The 22,147-nt window shown below is 35.4% G+C and overlaps 2 protein-coding genes across 4 annotated transcripts; both read left to right on the top strand.

Annotated features, from left to right (window-relative positions):
• On the top strand, nt 1–8,322 carry LOC114422381 (homeobox-leucine zipper protein ATHB-15-like). Of its 3 annotated transcripts, none has more exons than XM_028388697.1 (18): nt 1–433; nt 559–721; nt 1,064–1,170; nt 1,248–1,338; nt 1,593–1,688; nt 1,771–1,884; nt 1,985–2,068; nt 2,219–2,374; nt 2,456–2,530; nt 2,696–2,823; nt 2,891–3,083; nt 4,439–4,624; nt 4,710–4,790; nt 5,512–5,646; nt 5,735–6,060; nt 7,110–7,215; nt 7,579–7,728; nt 7,999–8,322. In XM_028388697.1, exons 1-18 carry the CDS (start codon nt 219–221, stop codon nt 8,143–8,145), a joined length of 2,553 nt encoding a protein of 850 aa, XP_028244498.1. In that variant the 5' UTR covers nt 1–218; the 3' UTR covers nt 8,146–8,322. The 3 variants fall into 3 exon arrangements, with proteins under 3 accessions (XP_028244498.1, XP_028244499.1, XP_028244500.1); XM_028388698.1 differs by having other exon boundaries at nt 2–433; nt 2,696–2,802; XM_028388699.1 differs by having other exon boundaries at nt 307–433; nt 547–721.
• Nucleotides 8,323–12,723: 4,401 nt separating this feature from the next.
• On the top strand, nt 12,724–20,672 carry LOC114422380 (homeobox-leucine zipper protein ATHB-15). Its single transcript, XM_028388696.1, has 18 exons — nt 12,724–13,288; nt 13,410–13,569; nt 13,778–13,878; nt 13,983–14,073; nt 14,324–14,419; nt 14,502–14,615; nt 14,716–14,799; nt 14,977–15,132; nt 15,286–15,360; nt 15,769–15,875; nt 15,964–16,156; nt 16,871–17,056; nt 17,142–17,222; nt 17,712–17,846; nt 17,935–18,260; nt 19,318–19,423; nt 19,943–20,092; nt 20,354–20,672. The coding sequence occupies exons 1-18, from the start codon at nt 13,080–13,082 to the stop codon at nt 20,498–20,500; spliced, it is 2,517 nt and encodes an 838-aa protein (XP_028244497.1). The 5' UTR covers nt 12,724–13,079; the 3' UTR covers nt 20,501–20,672.
• The last annotated feature ends 1,475 nt before the right edge of the window (nt 20,673–22,147 follow it).

The following is a 22,147-nucleotide window of genomic DNA, read 5'->3' as shown; positions in this document are numbered from 1 at the left end:
TGACAAGATTTGCGTTGTAAAAGAACAATTCATTTTTGACTTAATTAATCCTAATAATAATAATAATTTGACACATCCATGGTCCATCCATGCCATATCGTTCTTCCATCATGGTTGGCAGATCGGTGAAGCGGCGGAGCAAATGGTTGCAGAGATTCCATACATGACTCGATCTTAGTTTAGTTAGGAGCAGTGGTGGAAAGCCTAATAGATCAAGTATGTCCTGCAAGGATGGTAGCAGAAACGGAATCGGAATCGGAATGGATAACGGGAAGTACGTGCGTTACACGCCTGAGCAGGTTGAAGCCCTAGAGAGGCTCTATCACGATTGCCCCAAACCTAGTTCCATTCGCCGCCTGCAACTCATTCGCGAGTGCCCCACTCTCTCCCACATTGATCCCAAGCAAATCAAGGTTTGGTTCCAGAACAGAAGGTACCTACCCCTAACTGAAGTCTATTGCTTTGATTTTCTTTTTTAAGCCAATTCATCAAATTAATTTAATTCTGTGTTTGAGTGAACTTGAAAATGAATGTTTTGTTAATAAGGTAACTGTTCAGATGTAGAGAGAAGCAGAGGAAGGAGTCGTCGCGGCTGCAAGCTGTAAATAGGAAGTTGACTGCCATGAACAAGCTGCTCATGGAGGAGATTGATAGGTTGCAGAAGCAGGTCTCTCAACTCGTCTATGAAAATGGCTATTTTCGTCAACATACCACCCAAAATGTAACAATCTACTACTCTGTTTTTATAGATTTTGTAATTATTAATGATGCCCAATCCAAATATTCAATCTTTTGTTTGTGTATATTACAATGTTTTACTTTAATGTTGTGTGTTGTGTGTTGCGTATGAACACACAGCCTTTATTTATAATTAGTAAATAGGATCTATATTGATTACATAGGATCAATCTAATAATGAGTAATAATGTCTAAATCACTAATTACTATCTAATCATAATAACAGAATAGTATGTAATTTTAACTGTATAGTTTTGGTAAATTGTTCTTCTACCCTTTCATAGATTTTCTATGAGAATGTTTTAGAATGGCACTTTCTCTGCAGACTAAGCAGCAGGCAATCAAAGACACAAGCTGTGAATCAGCTGTGAGGAGTGGTCAGCAGCACAATTTGATAACTCAACATCCCCCACGGGATGCAAGTCCTGCAGGGTTAGTGGAACTATCATTATTGGCTCCCTTTCTGTCACAACTTGGTTCTGTATTAATGTCTTATTCTTTTTCCCCAGGCTTTTGTCCATTGCAGAAGAGACTTTAGAAGAATTTCTTTCTAAGGCTACTGGGACTGCTGTTGAGTGGGTCCAAATGCCTGGAATGAAGGTATCCGTCCAACTCTTCTCATTCGTTGACCAGTTAGTTGTTTTTTACTCTTCACTTATTCCATAGGGATAGACCAATAAGCATAATGGTAAAAGAATTATAAAATTGTCATCTTGGAATAACTTACCACCCCATGTTCTGAAAATCTTCTTTCTCGATGATTTCCATTCTTTTGAATAAATTAGTGGCATACATGTTTCTATAATCATTTATAAAATCATGTTTCTTAACTAATTCTCGTTGAATGTGCACAGCCTGGTCCGGATTCCATTGGAATCGTTGCTATTTCTCATGGTTGCAATGGTGTGGCAGCAAGAGCTTGTGGTCTAGTGGGACTAGAACCCACTAGGGTAAGTGATCGAACTATTATTTATATTTACTGATGGTTTGGCTTGAGTTCATCATTCACATGATCAAACATACTCTTTCCAGGTTGCAGAAATCCTCAAAGATCGGCCTTTGTGGTTTCGCGATTGCCGAGCTGTTGATGTTCTCAATGTGCTGCCCACAGCAAATGGTGGAACCATTGAGCTGCTTTATATGCAGGTAAAGTAAAAAATTATAGTGCATGGATGAAGACTTTTACCTTAATGGATAGGAACCAAAACACTTATTTGTATGCTTACATGTTGCCTTTGATGATCAGCTATATGCACCAACCACATTGGCTCCCGCTCGAGACTTCTGGTTGTTGCGCTACACTTCTGTTTTAGAAGATAGCAGCTTAGTGGTAAATGACTCTAAAAATTCTTATCCAAAAATTTGTATTTGATTAGATATTGTAGTTAATAACAGACCTCACCCGTGCAATGGTCTACTCTTACTGTTAAGTTCTCCTTCAATGCATATATGTCTAAATCATTCTTACTGTGTGCCTTAGATCTGTGAGAGGTCACTTAAAAATACTCAAAATGGTCCAAGCATGCCTCCTGTGCAGCATTTTGTTAGAGCAGAGATGCTGCCTAGTGGGTACCTGATCAGACCTTGTGAAGGAGGCGGTTCCATCATCCACATTGTTGATCATATGAATTTAGAGGTACATTAATTTGATTTGTTTCATCAATATTTATTTATTTGTATTTAACATGAAAATTAAGCTTGTTTATTCTATTGTTAGCCATGGAGTGTGCCAGAAGTGCTACGTCCACTGTACGAGTCATCTAAAGTACTGTCTCAGAAGACAACTATGGCGGTATGGTGGTTGTGTCTCTTTTCCTGATGATACAACTGCATGTGTTTCTTTTTGTCCCTATTTATGTATATATGATTGTAATATTTAATTTTACAGTAACAATAGTATTGATTAATGGATTTAAAAGGACTATGGCATGGTAAATTCTTCTTCTTTTTCATGTAGGCCCTACGTCATTTAAGGCAGATTTCACATGAAGTTTCTCCGTCCAACGTCAGTGGGTGGGGTAGAAGACCATCAGCACTACGAGCTCTTAGCCAAAGATTGAGCCGGTTAATATATTCTACTAAAGGGTTGTGACTTTGTTCAAATTCTTTGCAAATAAATTTAGAATCTCACATCTATTTTATGTTATGCCAGGGGTTTCAATGAGGCACTCAATGGGTTTACTGATGAGGGATGGACAACAATTGGCAATGATGGTGTAGATGATGTTACTATTCTCGTGAATTCATCCCCTGACAAGTTAATGGGTCTGAATCTTTCCTTTGCCAATGGATTTCCGTCTGTCAGTAATGCAGTGCTATGTGCCAAAGCATCGATGCTATTACAGGTCAGTATGCTAAGAAGTTTCAATGAATTTCCTTTAAATTATAAAATAAAATAAAATTCTGGATAATCAAATATGTTTATTTTGTTGCTGTTCACAATTTTTGTACAAGGACACAAGTCAAGCTCATATTATTATATTGTAAATATCCAGTACATAATGTTTATTGCATCATCTTTTCTTTGCAATAGTAGTTGAGCAAATTTTCTATGGACAAAAAAAGTCATGTCATTCAAATTATCATGAGTACAGAGTGGTGACCCCCGAATGCCTAGTTAATAAAATATTGCTCAGATGGGATAAGGACTTTTTTGATCAAGTAATCAACCTTCCTAGTCAATTATCAATTATTGGTGAACATGCCTGATAAGAACCTTGGGAGAACCACGTGACAAGTTAGCTGGTGTAGTTGGAGAGTCCAAGGCCTTATAAACACCATACTTCCAATGTGGGACTCAAGTCCCATACCTTGCAATTGGACCGTAAAAAAGATCTATTTGTTATATCATTATTATTAAAGAACCTGGGATAGAAGAAACTTTGGGAGATCAAACTCCCTCCTAAAGCCCTATCTTTTGTTTGGAGGTTATTATGGGATAGACTTCCCACGAAGGACAATTTGATCAAGAGGCAGATTCAGGTGGATAATGATTTATGTCCCTTCTGCCATAGTCAACCTGAAACCGCATCCCACTTGTTTTTCACTTGTGGCAAAACTATGCCTTTATGGTGGGAATTCCTATCTTGGGTAAAGGAAGACAAGGTGTTTCACTGCAGACCATTGGATAATTTTCTCCAGCACTACTCCTCAGCAGCTTCAAAGGATTCTAACACAAGAAGGACAATGTGGTGGATAGCAGCTACAAGTTCAATTTGGAGGCTCAGAAATGATATCATTTTTCTGAATCAAACGTTTGATATCACTAGGCTGACAGATAGCACTCTGTTCCTTTTATGGACCTGGCTGAGGGGTTGGGAAAGGCACTTCCAGATTCCTTATTATAGTTGGTCTTCAAATATGTCTATAGCTTTTAATTAAAGCTTCTGTTAGTAGGGTATTCAATTGGGTAGGGTGTTGTATCTCCTGACTTTTCAGGACCCCTTTTTGTACTAAGTAGTACCTCTGGTACTTGTTATTCTATAATATAAATTATCTTTGCCTTCCAAAAAAAAAAATTATTATTAAATATTAATGCCCTTTGCTTGATATGCTGTTCTCCTAAACCAAAGCATCTCTTAGAGAATTTTTCTAACTAAAAATTGGTTTCAGTTGCAGATATTGAATTGTCAATATCGATTTTTAGGCTTAACATTATCCTGATATTTGACTGTTGCCATGTGCCATTTCTCTTGCCCAGAATGTGCACCCTGCCATTCTCCTTAGGTTCCTGCGGGAGCATAGATCAGAATGGGCAGACAACAATATGGATGCTTACACAGCTGCTGCTATTAAAGTTGGCCCTTGCAGCTTTTCAGGATCTCGTGTTGGAAACTATGGAGGTCAAGTTATACTCCCCCTAGCACACACAATTGAGCATGAAGAGGTGATAAATCGGTACAAATTATGCATTAGATGCAGTAATAATTTTGCAATTCAACATTCACTAATGTCTATCTTATTCATGCTAGTTTTTGGAAGTCATTAAATTGGAAGGAGTTGCTCATTCTCCTGATGACACAATAATGCCCAGAGAAATGTTTCTTTTGCAAGTAAGTTATTTTTGTCTCATGTTGTTTGCTCTATGCTTCCCTCTTCATAGATGCCAGTTACCCAGTTTCCTTGTTCTGATTTATGTATATTGCACTAATATGTATAAAGCATGTTTTGATACACTTAGTCATAACACTTACGTGGAATTTGGTTCAGGTCTTAGTGTTCATATTTTTTTTGTCCTATAAGAGTTTTGTCATCTATATGCTTTGAACTAGTTAAGGAGTTTAGTCATCATGAAATACTCCTGATCAAAAATATGCTTGGAAACTTGGAATAAAAAAAAAAACTTCGTACCCCATTGCCCAGAGGCTCTTCGCTATGCGAAGGTATGGGGGAGGGATGTTGTACGCAGCCTTACCCTTGCGTATAAAAAAAATGTCAAACTTCGTACCCCATTTTTATTTTTTTGTCCTATCTCTATGTTTTGAACTAGTTAAGGAGTTTATCTTGAAAAACTTATACTCTTGATAAAAAATATGCTTGGAAACTTGGAATACCGATCAGAATTCACGGTGGTCACTTTCTTCTTTCTTCGATGTATGATGAGGGAAAAAATATTATATCCTCAAGCCTCTTGAATAACTTGCCAGTTTACATCATTATTTGTTGGACTCTTGCCGTTAGAATGGGGAAACTTTCTGTTCATAACATTCTAATGTTTTCTAGGATACCTTTGTAACTTTCTTTCGTATAATTCATTTGTTGTTGTTTCGGTAGCTTTGCAGTGGAATGGATGAGAATGCTGTTGGCACCTGTGCTGAACTTATATCTGCTCCAATTGATGCTTCCTTTGCTGATGATGCCCCCCTTTTACCTTCTGGATTTCGCATCATTCCTCTTGAATCTGGAAAGGTTTGCCACATTCATTGATGAACCGATTTATTTGTTTGTATTTTTTTCCGACAAGAATCTTTGAATTATTGCTAAGAAAGTTTTGCAGGAAGCTTCCAGCCCCAATCGCACCCTTGACCTTGCATCTTCCCTTGACGTTGGTCCCAGTGGAAACCGAGCTTCAGATGAATGTGCTGGAAATTCCAGCTATATGAGATCTGTGATGACAATAGCATTTGAATTTGCATTTGAAAGCCATATGCAAGAGCATGTAGCAGCTATGGCACGTCAATATGTTCGGAGCATTATATCATCGGTTCAAAGGGTAGGATTAGCACTTTCTCCTTCTCATTTGAGTTCACATGCAGGGCTTAGGTCACCATTGGGTACTCCTGAAGCACAAACCCTTGCTCATTGGATCTGCAACAGTTATAGGTTCGTAAAATTTGCTGTCTTCACATATTAAGGCTGAGACTCATGCAATGTATTTTACCCTATGTGAAACCATTGTTTTTCTTGATTTTATAAGAGAGCCAAATTTAATATCTTATCTCGTTCAATAAAGAAACTAAGTTAATGACAGGTTAGGTGAGTTGCATAGAGTGAAATTTCTTCTTTTCTGATTGTCAGTTCTTGTCTTCCAAACAAATCCCACCTCCTTTATTTTTGCATATTAGCAGAGAATAATCTTACCAGCACAGATGCTAAGTTCTGTAAATAGATGCATGGGCACCATAACACCAAGTTGTGATGTAGTTTATTAATTATAAGTTTCTAACTGCTTGGCACTGCAAGTCATGCAAATACCCTAACATATCTTATAAAATCTTGTGTCATCAAATACTCTGACAAGGATTAGTTGAGAGACTTTGATATAAAATTCAAGACCTGTATATGCATTAGATTGACATTTTTTTTATCTTTTAAAAAATTCACAGTACTCACAAATTTGTAGTCCAGAAGTTCCTGGGGTAGGATTGCATCAATTCACTCCCTATTTTATAATATTTTTAAGGTTTAAATATGTTTTTCATATTTGTAATATAGTCCATTTTGATTTTATTACCTAAATTTTTTTGTTTGATTTTAGTTATGTCCTTAGTCAGGTTTTATTGAGTGATGACGTGACAGACTAAGAAAGTGTTACATCATAAAAATATATTTTTTAATGAATAAGAAAGAAAGCAAAAGAAACAGACCTGTAATAGAAAACTAATTGGAGGAGTTTACCTTTAAAGAGAAGAAAAGCTCAAAAATTTGGACCCAATGTTAGCAAATACAGTTTTATGGTTTTATGGTTTTATGGAGCCATTAGCTGTTCAGTTTTGTGCAATTACTTGTTACTTATAACTTCTAAGTTCCAGCGGAGGCTCAAAGAAGTTACTGTAGTTGTTATGTACCTCCTCTTTTTCAATGTCATGGATTGGTTGCCGAAACTGATATTTTAAATACAGAGCTATGGCCTGACTATTTTAGTTTTGTAGGTGCTACTTGGGTGTGGAGCTACTTAAATCTAATAACGAGGGGAATGAATCTTTGCTCAAGTCCTTGTGGCATCACTCAGATGCAATATTATGCTGCACTCTAAAGGTATGCTTGAAATGTAATTCAATTTCGTATCACATGTATCTATTTCGTGTACCTTCTCTGTCCATAGTGCAGTTCAAATTCTCTAACCCAAAAAGGTTTTAACAAAAGGTTGTACTCTGAAATAGAGGGTATCATTTTATCAACATGAGCCATAGCCTGAGTAGCCTAGTAAAACATAGACCCATTTCTATGTAGTATTCTGCAAGGAGCTTTACTTGTCACTTGTCAGTGTTTCAAGTCTATTATTTATTCTTTTTCAAACTATAGTGCATATAAGTTGTATAACACAAGATGGATGGCATGTTATTCTGTACTCGTTTTATTTTATTTGAGGGCGCATTCATTAACCTTTTGTTTATGCAGGCATTGCCAGTGTTTACTTTCTCGAACCAGGCTGGGCTTGACATGCTGGAGACCACCCTAGTTGCATTACAAGATATACCTTTGGAGAAAATATTTGATGATCATGAACGAAAAATTCTCTTTTCAGAGTTTCCCCAGATTATTCAACAGGTCTACTATTTTGTTGTAATAAAAGCATTGATTCCACACTTCCATGTGGCTTGCTATTGGATGTTATTTTTTTACTAAATGTATGGCTACATATTTCTTGTATGTGCTGTTTAGTTATATTGCATATCAGATTATGCTTCACTTGATAAATTATTTTTGTAGAGAGTGAACTTGCTTCCTTTTTTTTCCCCTCTCTTTCTTTGCCCCTTTGAATTGGGGTATGCTGTCAACAGAACTGATGCTTTCTATTAATTTCTCCTTGTTTGGTAGGGTTTTGCATGTCTTCAGGGTGGTATTTGTCTTTCAAGCATGGGGCGGCCTGTCTCATACGAAAGAGTCGTTGCTTGGAAGGTGCTGAATGAAGAAGAGAATGCTCATTGTATTTGCTTTATGTTTATGAACTGGTCTTTTGTTTGACATTTTGTTCTAAGTACAGTAGTGCTTATTGTAATCTAAAGTGTTAGATAAAGATTTACTCAAGACACTTGAGCTTTGTTGGTTGGTATTTTACTGTATTTGCACTAAATACTTGGATTGCACATTTTATGACTATTTTATGTGTTATTAGCTTATGTAACTTGTTTCCTTATTCAACCTCCAGCTAATATTTAATGCAATCTTTAGAAGTGTTGCACCTTCTAACGTGGGATAATTTTTTTATAATGCCCTGAAGGTAGAAAATTCGTTGATCAACCTTAATTTCCAAAGCGTTGTCATATCTTTATGTCGTGTGACAATGAGAGGATTTATTTCTTTCTATAATGTTTGGCTATGCATAATTTACAATTATCAAACAAACTGGGTTCTCGCAATCAAACAAAAAGATAAGTAGTATTAACTTAAGCACACGAATGATTGTTTTGATTAATAAGTTGGTAGTCCTTTTGAGAAGGCAGGCTTGTTTACTACTTAGCATTTTGTTTGTTAAATTGAAATACGATTGGATGTGAGGCAGTTCCTGTCAGATCCTTTTCTTCTCAGTAGAAAATAAAACTTGGATGGACAGAGATGAATAGATCTAAATGCAAGAAAACTTTCAATTACATGCACTTCATTCATTAAAACTTCTAAATTTATAAAGATGAAGTCTTTCTAGTTTCTAGCTTTCAAGAAACACTTGGTTAGTAGGAGAAACAAATCTAATACAAAAGGCTATTACTAAGCTATGTATCGATATTGACGTGACGTGCTTTGCTAATAGCCATGGAGGTGAATGACATCCCAACACGTTTATTACATGATCAATTGATCAAAACTCTTATGGGGAGTTTGGATACGGAAATTTAAGCGAGTTATTCAATTTAAGTGATTTTTTTTTGTATTATGTTGTTTGGATAGTATATTTAAAAAATATTTAAAATTCCAATAACTTATTAAAGTATTTTAATTACTTCAAATTATAGAATTTCAAATCTAAAAAGAAGTACGGATTTAAAAACTTTCATGCTCATTTTTCCTCTCTCTCTTCATCTATTCAAATGCAAAAAGAAAATCGATAAATTTTCATGCTCATAATATGGAAATTTTAATTTTAAAAAATACATTAAAAATTAAAAATTCTCATATGGTGAAAATTAAATTGCCTACACATCAAAACTATTGTTTTTCACTGAAAACGTGAGAATTGATTTTCCAACACAAGAATAAACAGGGAAAAATTCTAGAAAATTAAATTGGTTAATACTTTATCAACTTCATTCTAACAATACTACTAACATTGATTCTGATTTTTTCAAGTATAGTATAGCTGTGTACTTACTCTTTTGTTTTTATTTAAAAGGTTATTTAATAGAGAAAGTACGCATGCGAAGAGGTCATGATTGTGTCCTAGTAACCTTTTGTGTATTTTAAGACTCTGATCCGCGCATTATCTTCCCTCGTTTTCTATTCTTTTTGTCATATTTCCCCCCAATGCAGTGCTCAAAATTCACTCACAAACACAGAAATCACACCCCACTCCTGCAATGACGGTTTTGCCCCCATTTCAAACATAAGTATGCATTTATAATTTATGCACTAGTGGAGTAAATAAAGCTAGAGGTCCAAATAAATATTACTGTCAGTGTCAATGTAAAATGAATGATGGCATTTTGACTTGACAAACTCGACATGTTTCAACCAAGGAGTTCATTCAACACCATTGCATTTGCAGCTAGCTAGCATGCATGCCAGCATCTACAGCTCTATAATAAAGATAATGTGCAGGTTTCTGCCAACTGGTTATAGACACCTAGCTAGAGAGTGGAGATGATATAATACGGAGAAACAAGAAACTTGGGTTGAGTACTTTCTTTCATGTGAGTTTGGTTTGCAAGCTTTAAAATAAGAAATTATAGAGACATGTTTTTTTTTTTTGCAATTTATTATCTATCCGTATACACAGTTCAGTAGAATTTTATTTAGATTGTCATAAAATGGATAATATATGTGAATAATATAAAAGGAGAACGAATTATTTATTTCTTTTAGATAAAGTATATTTTTTAAATAAAAAAGTGAGTGATAAAATTTAAAAATAAGTATGCATCATTTTATTTATTCATTTTTTGAAAGAATGTTTTAGTTATATTTATTTAAAATTTTAAGATAATATTAATTACTAGTTTGCTATTTTATTTCTCTTAAATATTTTATAGACTTGTCACAAATAAAAATGTAATAATGAATTCATATTAAAATAATAAATAATTTTAATATAAATAAATACATTAATTATATTTTTAAAAATTTATGTGTTGCTTCTTACACAAATTGATAAAAAGAAATAAAAGAAGTAATTAACACATACAGTAATAATTGAATTGGTTATGGAAATAAAACAAAGATTAACCTTATACTATTATTATTGGTAGGTCCAAAACTTAGGTTTTCCGATCTGTTTGAGAGAAGGTATGGAAGAAGGTAAAAGGGTGAAAGGAGATGGTTTGATCCTAAGCTGAAAGGGAGATTTTGATAAAGTATGTTGTAAAAGTCATATTCTCTCTTATGTTATGGGGTGCTTTAAGCTTCCTAATGCTATTTGCAATTAGATTGAGAGCCTCACAACAAGATTTCACTGGAGTGAGAATACTCAAGAGAAAAGAAGATTTATTGGCTGGGAGAAATTGTCAAACATCCAAAAAGAGAGGGGGACTAAGCTTCAGAAATAGAGAAGCATTCAATAGAGTTCTTTTGGTTAAGCAACTCTAGAGATTGGCCAATTGCAACAACTCTCTAATGACCCAAGTTTTAAAAGCAAAGTATCTTCCTTACTCAAGAGCTATGGAGGCAAAACATGGACTCTGGGCAAGTTTTACACGGACAAGTATTCACTTAACTAAGGATATTGATCTAGATGGGCACACTATGGAAGGTGGGAAATGAGGTTTTATATAAGGGTGTGACATGACAAATGGGTTACAAGAACATGGAACAATAAAGTTGGTATTCAGATACCTGATGAGGTTGACCTAAATCTCAAAGTTTTTGAACTCATTCACAATGAACCTCGATCATGGGATGAACATAAAATCTAAAATTTATTCCCACAATCTATTGCTGCAAATATTATAGATATTCCTCTGAGGATCAACCCATCTATAGACCAACTCACTTGAAAACATAGAAATGATGGCTTGTACTATGTGAAATCAAGGTATCACCAAGCTCTTCAAAAGATAATAGGGGACAAAAGCTTCATCTAGAGCTAATATTGACTCGTTGTGACAGAAAATTAATATGGAAGGTCCAAGTAGTTCCCAAATGCTATAATGTTATTTGGAGAGTATTATGTAGGAATATTGTGCCTGTGAGGGGTAATCTTCAAAGAAAGATGATGGATATTGATCCTATGTGTCCTTGTTGTGGGGAGGACTTTGAGTAGATGGAACATGTATGTACTCTTTCTATGTAAGGAAGTGCAATCAACCTGGTTTGTCAGTCCAGTCAGTGGTAGACTGATGAGTGCTCACCACGACTCATTTAAACAATGGCTTGTAGACTGCTTCCGGCTACATGATGACGAGTTCATGAAGCACATTTTTAGTATTCTTTGGTCTGTTTGTCTCAAAGAGATAAATGGATTATCGGAAAGGGATAACTTGACAAATCCGGTAATTCAAACCAAATCAATTGATTTAGATTTTTTTTTAGTTTGGATCCACTGCTCCTATCCAAAGGTGTGGACTCCTCCTTAATCAAGTGAGATGTTTTTAAAATTAATATTGATTTTGTTGTAAAGCAAGGTACGAGTGCAAGTCTCGGTTTAATGCGAAGAGAGATTTTCAAGGAAACACGTTAGCAAAAGCTACTAACATCAATCAAAACTACCATCTCCTAAACTAGTTGAGGCTCTATCTATGAGACGAGCTATTCAAACAACTATACGTCTTTCTTTTACTAATATTATAATTGAGACATATTGCTTACAGATATGTCAACAATGGCAGGGAAAGAGGACTGATCCTATATCTTATTTTCACAACATTTTGGACGATTGTAGAGTGTTGAGTGAGTAACTCTCAAGTTTTGATATTGTGTTTATAAAGAGGGCGGGAAATATAGTAAGTTAGCAAATTTAGCTTATGATTTTCAGAAAAGAATTCAGGGATGAAGAAGGACCATATTAGGTGGACTTTCTTTTCTTTGCTGATGTACAATTATTTTTATGCAATGAAATCTAATACTATATTTCTTTAAAGAAATAAATAAATGACTGAATAAAAAATTTCACAAACATAATGTAGGACAAGAGACAAAAGTACGATGTAAAACATGAAGAATAAATGCATTATGTAGTTATTTATATGCAGGTAGTAAGTGGTTAAATAAATGAAAAGTGGCGCCGCTGGAGAAGGGTAATTCGGTCTATTGGTCCAAACTGTCTGTTGTCTCGTGAAGTTCAATTATGAATTTTCATTTTTTTTTATAAAAAAAAAAATAACAGTGCCGGATTTGGGTACAGAGTGAGGAAGCAAGCAACAATGAAAACAGTGAGCAAAAGAAAGAAAGGCTGAAAACAGCGCACCACTCCTGAGCTAGCTAGGGTTTCCACTTTCCCCATTTCCTCTCTCCCACGTCTTCGTCTTTCTAGAAAAGCAAAAAACAATTCACACTTTCACAGTGCCAAAGATTCTCTTCTGCCAATTTCACTTCACACATCCATCCATCCATCCATCCATGTCTTGAAACGATGCTTCGCAGATCAAGCAGAGTCGATTCATATTCGCGTAACCCCATGCACGGAGATCGGTGATCCGGCGGAGCAGATCGTTGCACGAGATTCATCACGTGAGCTAGAAAGCGAAACTAGAAGTAGAAGAAGGTACTTGGTAGTTGGTTCTTTTCAAGGTTTGATTTTGGATGTGGAAATAATGTCCTGCAAGGATGGTAGCAGAAACGGAATCGGAATGGATAACGGGAAGTATGTCCGTTACACGCCTGAGCAGGTTGAAGCCCTAGAAAGGCTCTATCACGATTGCCCCAAACCTAGTTCCATTCGCCGCCAGCAGCTCATTCGCGAGTGCCCTATTCTCTCCAACATTGAGCCCAAACAAATCAAGGTTTGGTTCCAGAACAGAAGGTACCTACCCTAAACTAAAGTTACCGTTTTTACAATTACTTTACTTTTTAAATTTTTTATGTTGTTACTTGTTATGTTGAGTTGAGGTAACTTTTTTGTTTTGTTTTTGTGAGTTGTTCAGATGTAGAGAGAAGCAGAGGAAGGAGTCGTCGCGGCTGCAAGCTGTAAATAGGAAGTTGACTGCCATGAACAAGTTGCTCATGGAGGAGAATGATAGGTTGCAGAAGCAGGTCTCTCAACTCGTCTATGAAAATGGCTATTTTCGTCAACACACCCAGATTGTAAGATTTTTGTTTGTTATTGGATTTTGTAATTTTGTTATTAATGAGGCCCAATTTAAAAGATCCCAAATTTGAATATTTATTTCTGTAGTTTTAGCAAATTGTGCGCTTAATTTTTCGTCTGCCCTTTTATGTATATATATATATATATATATATATATATGTGAATGCTTTAGAATTTGAGTTAGAATGGTGCTTTTATTTGCAGACAACGCAGGCAACCAAAGACACAAACTGTGAATCAGTTGTGACGAGTGGTCAGCACAATTTGACAACTCAACATCCCCCACGGGATGCAAGTCCTGCAGGGTTAGTGGGACTATCATTATTGGCTCCCATTCTTTCACTGTGGTCTGAGACAACTTGGTTGTGTATTAATGGCTTATGGAATTATGTCTTATTCTTTTTCCCAGGCTTTTGTCCATTGCAGAAGAGACTTTAGCAGAATTTCTTTCTAAGGCTACTGGGACTGCTGTTGAGTGGGTCCAAATGCCTGGAATGAAGGTATCCCAGTAACTCTTTTCTTTGGTTGACCAATTAATTATTTTATTCTTCACTTATTTAATAGGGATAAACCATAAACAGAATGGTAAAGGAATTGTAAAATTGTCATCGTTGAATAACTTACCACCCATGTTCTGATAATCTTCTTTCTCAATGATTTCCATCCTTTCGAATAAATTAGTGGCATACATGTTTCTATAAACATTTATAAAATCACGCGTCTTCACTAATTCTTGTTGAATGTGCTCAGCCTGGTCCGGATTCCATTGGAATCGTTGCTATTTCTCATGGTTGCACTGGTGTGGCAGCTAGAGCCTGTGGTCTAGTGGGACTAGAACCCACTAGGGTAAGTGATCGAACTATTATTTATATTTACTGATGGTTTGGCTTGAGTTTATCATTCGCATGATCAAACATACTCTTTCCAGGTTGCAGAAATCCTCAAAGATCGGCCTTTGTGGTTTCGTGATTGCCGAGCTGTTGATGTTCTCAATGTTCTGCCCACAGCAAATGGTGGAACCATTGAGCTGCTTTATATGCAGGTAAAGTAAAAAATTATAGTGCTTGGATGAAGACTTTTATCTTAATGAATTGGAACCAAATCACTTATTTGTATGCTTACTTGTTGCCATTGATGATCAGCTATATGCACCAACCACATTGGCTCCTGCTCGTGACTTCTGGTTGTTGCGCTACACTTCTGTTTTAGAAGATGGAAGCCTAGTGGTAAATGACTAAAAATTATTAGCCTAGTGGTAAATGACTAAAAATTCTTATCCAAAAATTTGTATTTGATTAGATATTGTAGTTAATAATAAATCTCACCTGTGCAATGTCCTAGTCCCACTGTTAAGTTCTCCTTCTATGCATATGTGTCTAAATCATTCTTAATGTGTGCCTTAGATCTGTGAGAGGTCTCTTAAAAATACTCAAAATGGTCCAAGCATGCCTCCTGTGCAGCATTTTGTTAGGGCAGAGATGCTGCCTAGTGGGTACCTGATCAGACCTTGTGAAGGAGGTGGTTCCATCATCCACATTGTTGATCATATGGATTTAGAGGTACATTAATTTGAATTGTTGCATCAACACACACACACACACACACACACACACACACACACATATATATATATATATATATATATATATATATATATATATATATTTGTTTTGTATTTAACTCAAAATTGACCATGTTTATACTATTGTTAGCCATGGAGTGTGCCAGAAGTGCTACGCCCACTGTACGAATCATCAACAGTACTGGCTCAGAAGACAACTATGGCAGTATGTCTCTTTCCTGATGATACAACTGCATGTGTTTCTTTTAGTCCCTGTATATGTCTATATGATTTTAATATTTAATTTTATAGTAACAATAGTATTGGTTAATTATTGTCCCTGTTTAATGTTAGAAAAATAGGTTACCTTCTATATCTATTGTACCAGCTACTGTTCTGTTTTTGACTTTTGGTGTATTATCTACTGTGTTGATTAGTTGGCAGTAGGCTAGGTATATTCATTGCACTTCTTTGTGCTTCTCTTGTAAGCTACAGTTATGTGTATTTATAATTGAACCAGCTGAGTGTTTGGTGAAGGCAGTCAAGCTTTTCATCTGAAGCTTCTTCATATTGTTATATTTAACTGATTTAAAAGGACTATGGCATGTTTAAGTCTTTTTTCTTTTCCACGTAGGCCCTACGTCATCTAAGGCAGATTTCACATGAAGTTTCTCAGTCCAATGTCACTGGGTGGGGTAGACGACCAGCGGCACTACGAGCTCTTAGCCAAAGATTGAGCCGGTTAATATATTCTACTACAGGAGTGTGATTTTGTTCAAATTTTTTGCAAATAAATTTTGAATCTCACTTCTATTTTATGTTATGCCAGGGGTTTCAATGAGGCACTCAATGGATTTACCGATGAGGGATGGACAACAATTAGCAATGATGGTGTAGATGATGTTACTATTCTAGTGAATTCATCCCCTGACAAGTTAATGGGTCTGAATCTTTCCTTTGCCAATGGATTTCCGTCTGTCAGTAATGCAGTGCTATGTGCCAAAGCATCCATGCTATTACAGGTCAGGATCCTAAGAAATTTCAATGAATTTCCTTTATATTTATAAAATAAAATAAAATTTTGGATAATCAAATATGTTTATTTTGTTGCTGCACACAATTTTTGTACAAGGACACAGGTCAAGCTCATATTATTATATTGTAAATATCAAGTACATAATGTTTACTGCATTGTCTTTTCTTTGCATTAGTAGTTGAGTGGTGATCCAAATTTTCACTAATAGTGAGTGGTGATCCAAATTTTCACTAATAGTGAGTGGTGATCCAAATTTTCACTAATAGTGAGTGGTGATCACTGAATGCCTAGTTAATAAAATATTGCTCAGATGGGATAAGGACTTGTTTGATCAAGTAATCAACCTTCCCAGTCAATTATCAATTATTGATGAACATGCCTGATAAGAACCTTGGGAGAACCACATGGCAAAAGCTAGCTGGTGTAGTTGGAGAGCCCAAGGCCTTATATATAAACCCCATACTAGAATCCCATACTTCCAGTGTGGGACTCAAGTTCATACCTTGCACTTAGATCCTAACAATGATCTATTTGTGATATTATTATTATTAATGCCCTTTGCTTGTCCTACTGTTCTCCTAAAACAAAGCATCTCCTAGAGAATTTGTCAAACTGAAATACGATTTCAGTTGCAGATATCCAATTGTTTATATTATTTCCTGATATGTAACTGTTGCCATGTGCCATTTCTCTTGTCCAGAATGTGCCCCCTGCCATTCTCCTAAGATTCCTGCGGGAGCATAGATCAGAATGGGCAGACAACAATATGGATGCTTACACAGCTGCTGCTATTAAAGTTGGCCCTTGCAGCCTATCAGGATCCTGTGTTGGAAACTTTGGCGGTCAAGTTATACTCCCCCTAGCACACACAATTGAGCATGAGGAGGTGATAAATTGGAACTAACTATGCAATAAATGTAGTAATAATTTTGCAATTCGACATTTACTAATTTCTATCTTCTTTGTGTTAGTTTTTGGAAGTCATTAAATTGGAAGGAATAGCTCATTCTCCTGAAGACACAATAATGCCCAGAGAAATGTTTCTTTTGCAAGTAAGTTATTTTTTCCCTCTTGTTGCCTGCTCTTTGCTTCATTTTTTCATAGAGGCCACTTACCCAGTTTCCTTATTCTGATTTATGTATGTAGCACTAATATGTAAAAGCATGTTTTGATACACTTAGTCATAACACTTATGTGAAATTTGGTTCAGGTCTTGGCATTTTTATTTTTTTGTCCTATCTCTATGTTTTGAACTAGTTAAGGAGTTTATCTTGAAAAACTTATACTCTTGATAAAAAATATGCTTGGAAACTTGAAATACTTATCAGAATTCATTGTGCTCACTTTCTTCTTTCTTTTATTTATGATGAGGGAAAAAATATTATATCCTCAAGGCTCTTGAATGCATAGCTTGCTAGTTTACTTCATTATTCGTTGGACTCTTGCTGTTAGAATGGGGAACCTTCTGTTCATAACATTCTAATGGTTTCTGGGACACCTTTGTGATTTTCTTTCTTATAATTCATTTGTTGTTTTGGTAGCTCTGCAGTGGAATGGATGAGAATGCTGTTGGCACCTGTGCTGAACTTATATCTGCTCCAATTGATGCTTCGTTTGCTGATGATGCCCCCCTTCTACCTTCTGGATTTCGCATCATTCCTCTTGAATCTGGAAAGGTTTGCGTCATACTCATACGTTGTTGAACCAGCTTATTTTATTTTTTCCGACAAGAATCTTTTAATTATTACTATGCAATTTTCACAGGAAGCTTCCAGCCCCAATCGTACACTTGACCTTGCATCTTCCCTTGACGTTGGTCCCAGTGGAAACCGAGCTTCAAATGGATCTGCTGGAAATTCCAGCTGTATGAGATCTGTGATGACAATAGCATTTGAATTTGCATTTGAAAGCCATATGCAAGAGCATGTAACATCTATGGCACGCCAATATGTTCGGAGCATTATATCATCAGTCCAAAGGGTAGCATTAGCACTTTCTCCTTCTCATTTGAGTTCACATGCAGGGCTTAGGTCACCATTGGGTACTCCTGAAGCACAAACCCTTGCTCATTGGATCTGCAACAGTTATAGGTTTGTCAAATTTACTGTCTTTGCATACTGAGGTTGAGGATCATGCAATGCATTTTACCCTGTGCGATAGGCTGATAGCATTGTTATTCTTGATTTTTATAAGAGAGCCAAAATTAATATGCTCTCATTAAATAAAGAAACTAACTTAATGATAGGTTTGGTGAGTTGCATGCAGAGTGAAATTTCCTCTTTCCTGATTGTCAGTTCTTGTCTTCTAAACAAATCCCACCTCCTTTATGTTTGCATATTTGCATAGAATAATCTTACCAGCGCAGATGCTGAGTTCTTTAAGATGCATGGGCAGCATGGCACCAAGTTTTGAAGTAGTTTATTACTTCTAAGTTTCTAACTGGCTGGCACTGGAAGTGATGCAAATACTCATAAATTGTAAAATCTTGTGTCATCATTCATCAAATACTCTGACAAGGATTAATCGAGAGACTTCGATCTAAAATTCAAGACCTGCATATGAATTAGATTGACATTTTTTTCGTCTTTCATGAACTCACAGTACTCACAAATTTGTGAACCAGAATTTCCCTCCCTATTTTTATATTTTTTTAAAATGCTGTTAATAAAATCCATTGTTGCTTTGGTTCAAGCTATAATGGAGCATAGGGTTTATTTTCTAATGTAGTGATCAATTCTGCCTTTTTGGGCTTCTCTTCTCCTTAAAAGGAAAACTTAGCCCAAACAATTTCTTAAGCTCTTGAATATATATATATATATATATATATATATATATATATATATATATATTAGAGAAAAAAAAAAAAACAGACCTGCAATAGAAAGCGAACTGAAGGAGTTTTACCTTTAAAGTGAAGAGAAGCTCAAAAAAGTTGACTCAAGTGCTAGCAAATTCAGTTTTGTGGTTTTATGGAGGTATTAGCAGTTCAGTTTTGTGCAATTACTTATTACTTCTAGTTTGTAAGTTCCAGCTGAGAACTCTGAAGTTACTGTAATTGTTCTGTACCTCCTCTTTTTCAATGTCATGGATAGGTTGCCGAAACTGATATTTTAAAATCAGCTATTGTCTGACTATTTAGTTTTTTAGGTGCTACTTGGGTGTGGAGCTACTTAAATCTAATAACGAGGGGAATGAATCTTTGCTCAAGTCCTTGTGGCATCACTCTGATGCAATATTGTGCTGCACTCTAAAGGTATGCTTGAAATTTAATTCAATTTCATAGCGCATGTATCTATTTCGTGCTTATAAAAAAATATATATCTATTTTGTGCTCTGTCCATAATGCAATTCAAATTCTCTAACTCATAAAGGTTTTACTCTGAAATAGAGGGTATCATTGTATCAACATGGGCTATATAGCCTGAGTAGTAGCCTAGTAAAATATGTGAGATGAATTTGTATTATGCTGGCCTAAGTTAAATTTGCCCTGACCTGGTCCAAGAAAAATTTCCCCCAACCTCAACTATAGACCCATTTCTGGGTAGTATTCTGCAAAGAGCTTTACTGGTCACTTGTCAGCGTTTCAAGTCTATTATTTATTCCTCTTCCAACTACAGTGCATATAAGTTGTATAACCCAACATGGATGACATGTTATTCTGTACTGTCTAATTTTGTTCTAACAGTGGAAATGGCTTGAAAACAGTTTCAACTCTAATCATGGTATTCTATCTGGTTCGAGGGCACATTCTTTTTAACTTTTGTTTATGCAGGCATTGCCAGTGTTCACTTTCTCGAACCAGGCCGGGCTTGACATGCTAGAGACCACCCTAGTTGCATTACAAGATATAACTTTAGAGAAAATATTTGATGATCATGGACGAAAAATTCTCTTTTCAGAGTTTCCACAGATTATACAACAGGTCTACTTTATTTTTATTTTTGTTTTTGTAATAAAGCATGTATTCCACTTCCATAAGGCTTGCTATTTAATGTTTTTTTTTAACTATTTGTATGGCATGCACATTTCTTGTATGTGTTCTATAATTATTCTGCATCTTGGATTATGCTTCATGTGATAAATTATTTTTGCAGAGGCTGAACTTGCTCTTTTTTCCCCCTCTGAATTGGGGTATGCTGTCCACAAAACTGATGCTTTCTATTAATTTCTCCTCTTTTGGTAGGGTTTTGCATGTCTTCAAGGTGGTATTTGTCTTTCAAGCATGGGGCGACCTGTCTCGTACGAAAGAGTTGTTGCTTGGAAGGTGCTGAATGAAGAAGAGAATGCTCATTGTATTTGCTTTATGTTTGTGAACTGGTCTTTTGTTTGACATCTTGTTCTGAGTACACTTGGGCTTATTGTATCTTAGTGTAAGATAAGGATTTACTCCAAGACACTCGTGCTTTGTTGGTTGATGTTTTACTGTATTTGCACTAAATACTTGGATTGCACATTAAATGACTATTTATTTCTTAGTCTATGTAACTTGTTTCCTTATTCAACATCCAGCTAATATTTATGCATTATTAAGAAGTGTTGCAGCTTCTTATGTGGGATAAACTTGTTTTATGATGCCCTTATGAGAAGGAAAATTGGTCGATCAACCCTAATTTCCAAAGTGTAGTCATATCATATGTCATGTGACAATGGGATGATTTCTTTCTTTCTATATTGTTGGGCTATGTGCATAATTTACAATTATCAAATAAACTGGGTTCTCACAATCAAACAAAGCGGTAAAGTAACAATATTAACTTAAGCACACGAATGGTTGTGTTGATTAACAAGTTGGCCTTTCTTTTGAGAAGTTTGGCTTGTTTACTACTACATTTTGTTTCATAGAAAGATGATTGGATGTGAGGCAGTTCCTGTCAGGTCCTTTTCGTTTCAGGAGAATATAACTTGGATGGACAGAGATGAATAAATCTAAATGCAAGACTGATGCATCTTGTAGGCTGTGATTGGTTGGCCAGAGAAATAAAAGTCAGAAGATGGAAATGACGTGGTGAAGTTTGGTATGAGAGAATAAAGTTACTGATGGTGGGCTTATAGTTTAAAATTTCCATCTTTCTTGTTATACGAAAATCGATTTTTAAGGGGGAAAAAACGATTTTCTAGACAAATAATTTTTCTGACAATATTATTTCTAATATTTTTCTTAAGTTAAACAACACAAACGTATCACTTTATTTTTACTCTATTTCTTTTTTTTAATTATTTTTCTTTTATTCATCTATCTTATTTTTTTCATCTAAATCAAACATACTCGTAGGATAGAGTCGTGCATTAATCTGTGCTTTATGCACCTTGCGTGTCAACGATGGTAGATCTTTAAGCTCAAGAGAAGTGGTCCAGGACAAGGGAAATCAATACTTTCTGGTGTAGCATCAGGTTATAAAAAATTGTACTCTGAATACAGTGTGTATATATATATATATATATATATATATATATATATATATATATATATATATATATATATATATATATTATAAAGATAAATTTTAATCAGGTGTCTAAGAGTATTGTTTAAGGATCGAGTTTAAAGTATTTTTTTTGTTGGTGTTGAAATGCGATAAATTACGCAGGACATGATTTCTTTTACGTTATATGATTTTTACAATATTTTTTTCTTTTAATTTCTTAATGAGTTTTAGTTACATGTCGGGGGTAATTGAGCTTCGAAATTATGAATGTCATTGAGTCAACATCTCGTATTAACGATGAGATTTACTGCTGCGTGGACTTATATACTATATAGAGATGAAAAATGAAAATGATATGCCTCACAGCACCTGAGCCGTGGAAAAGGAAAAGCACTCATCATTTCCCCGAAATCAAAACTTTGCTTTTTATTATTATTACGTAAAATATAAAATGAGACGTTATTAAACTACACCTGTTCCTCTTGGCCAAAACTCATGTATTTACCTTTTGTTTCTTAAGGGTGTCATTGGAAGTTAAATTTTAGAAAGAA

The sequence above is a fragment of the Glycine soja genome, chromosome 8 (assembly GCF_004193775.1).
Source record: "Glycine soja cultivar W05 chromosome 8, ASM419377v2, whole genome shotgun sequence".
Classification (NCBI taxonomy): domain Eukaryota; kingdom Viridiplantae; phylum Streptophyta; class Magnoliopsida; order Fabales; family Fabaceae; genus Glycine; species Glycine soja.
Note: the sequence above shows the minus strand (reverse complement) of the source record. Positions and strands in the feature narration are given on the sequence as shown.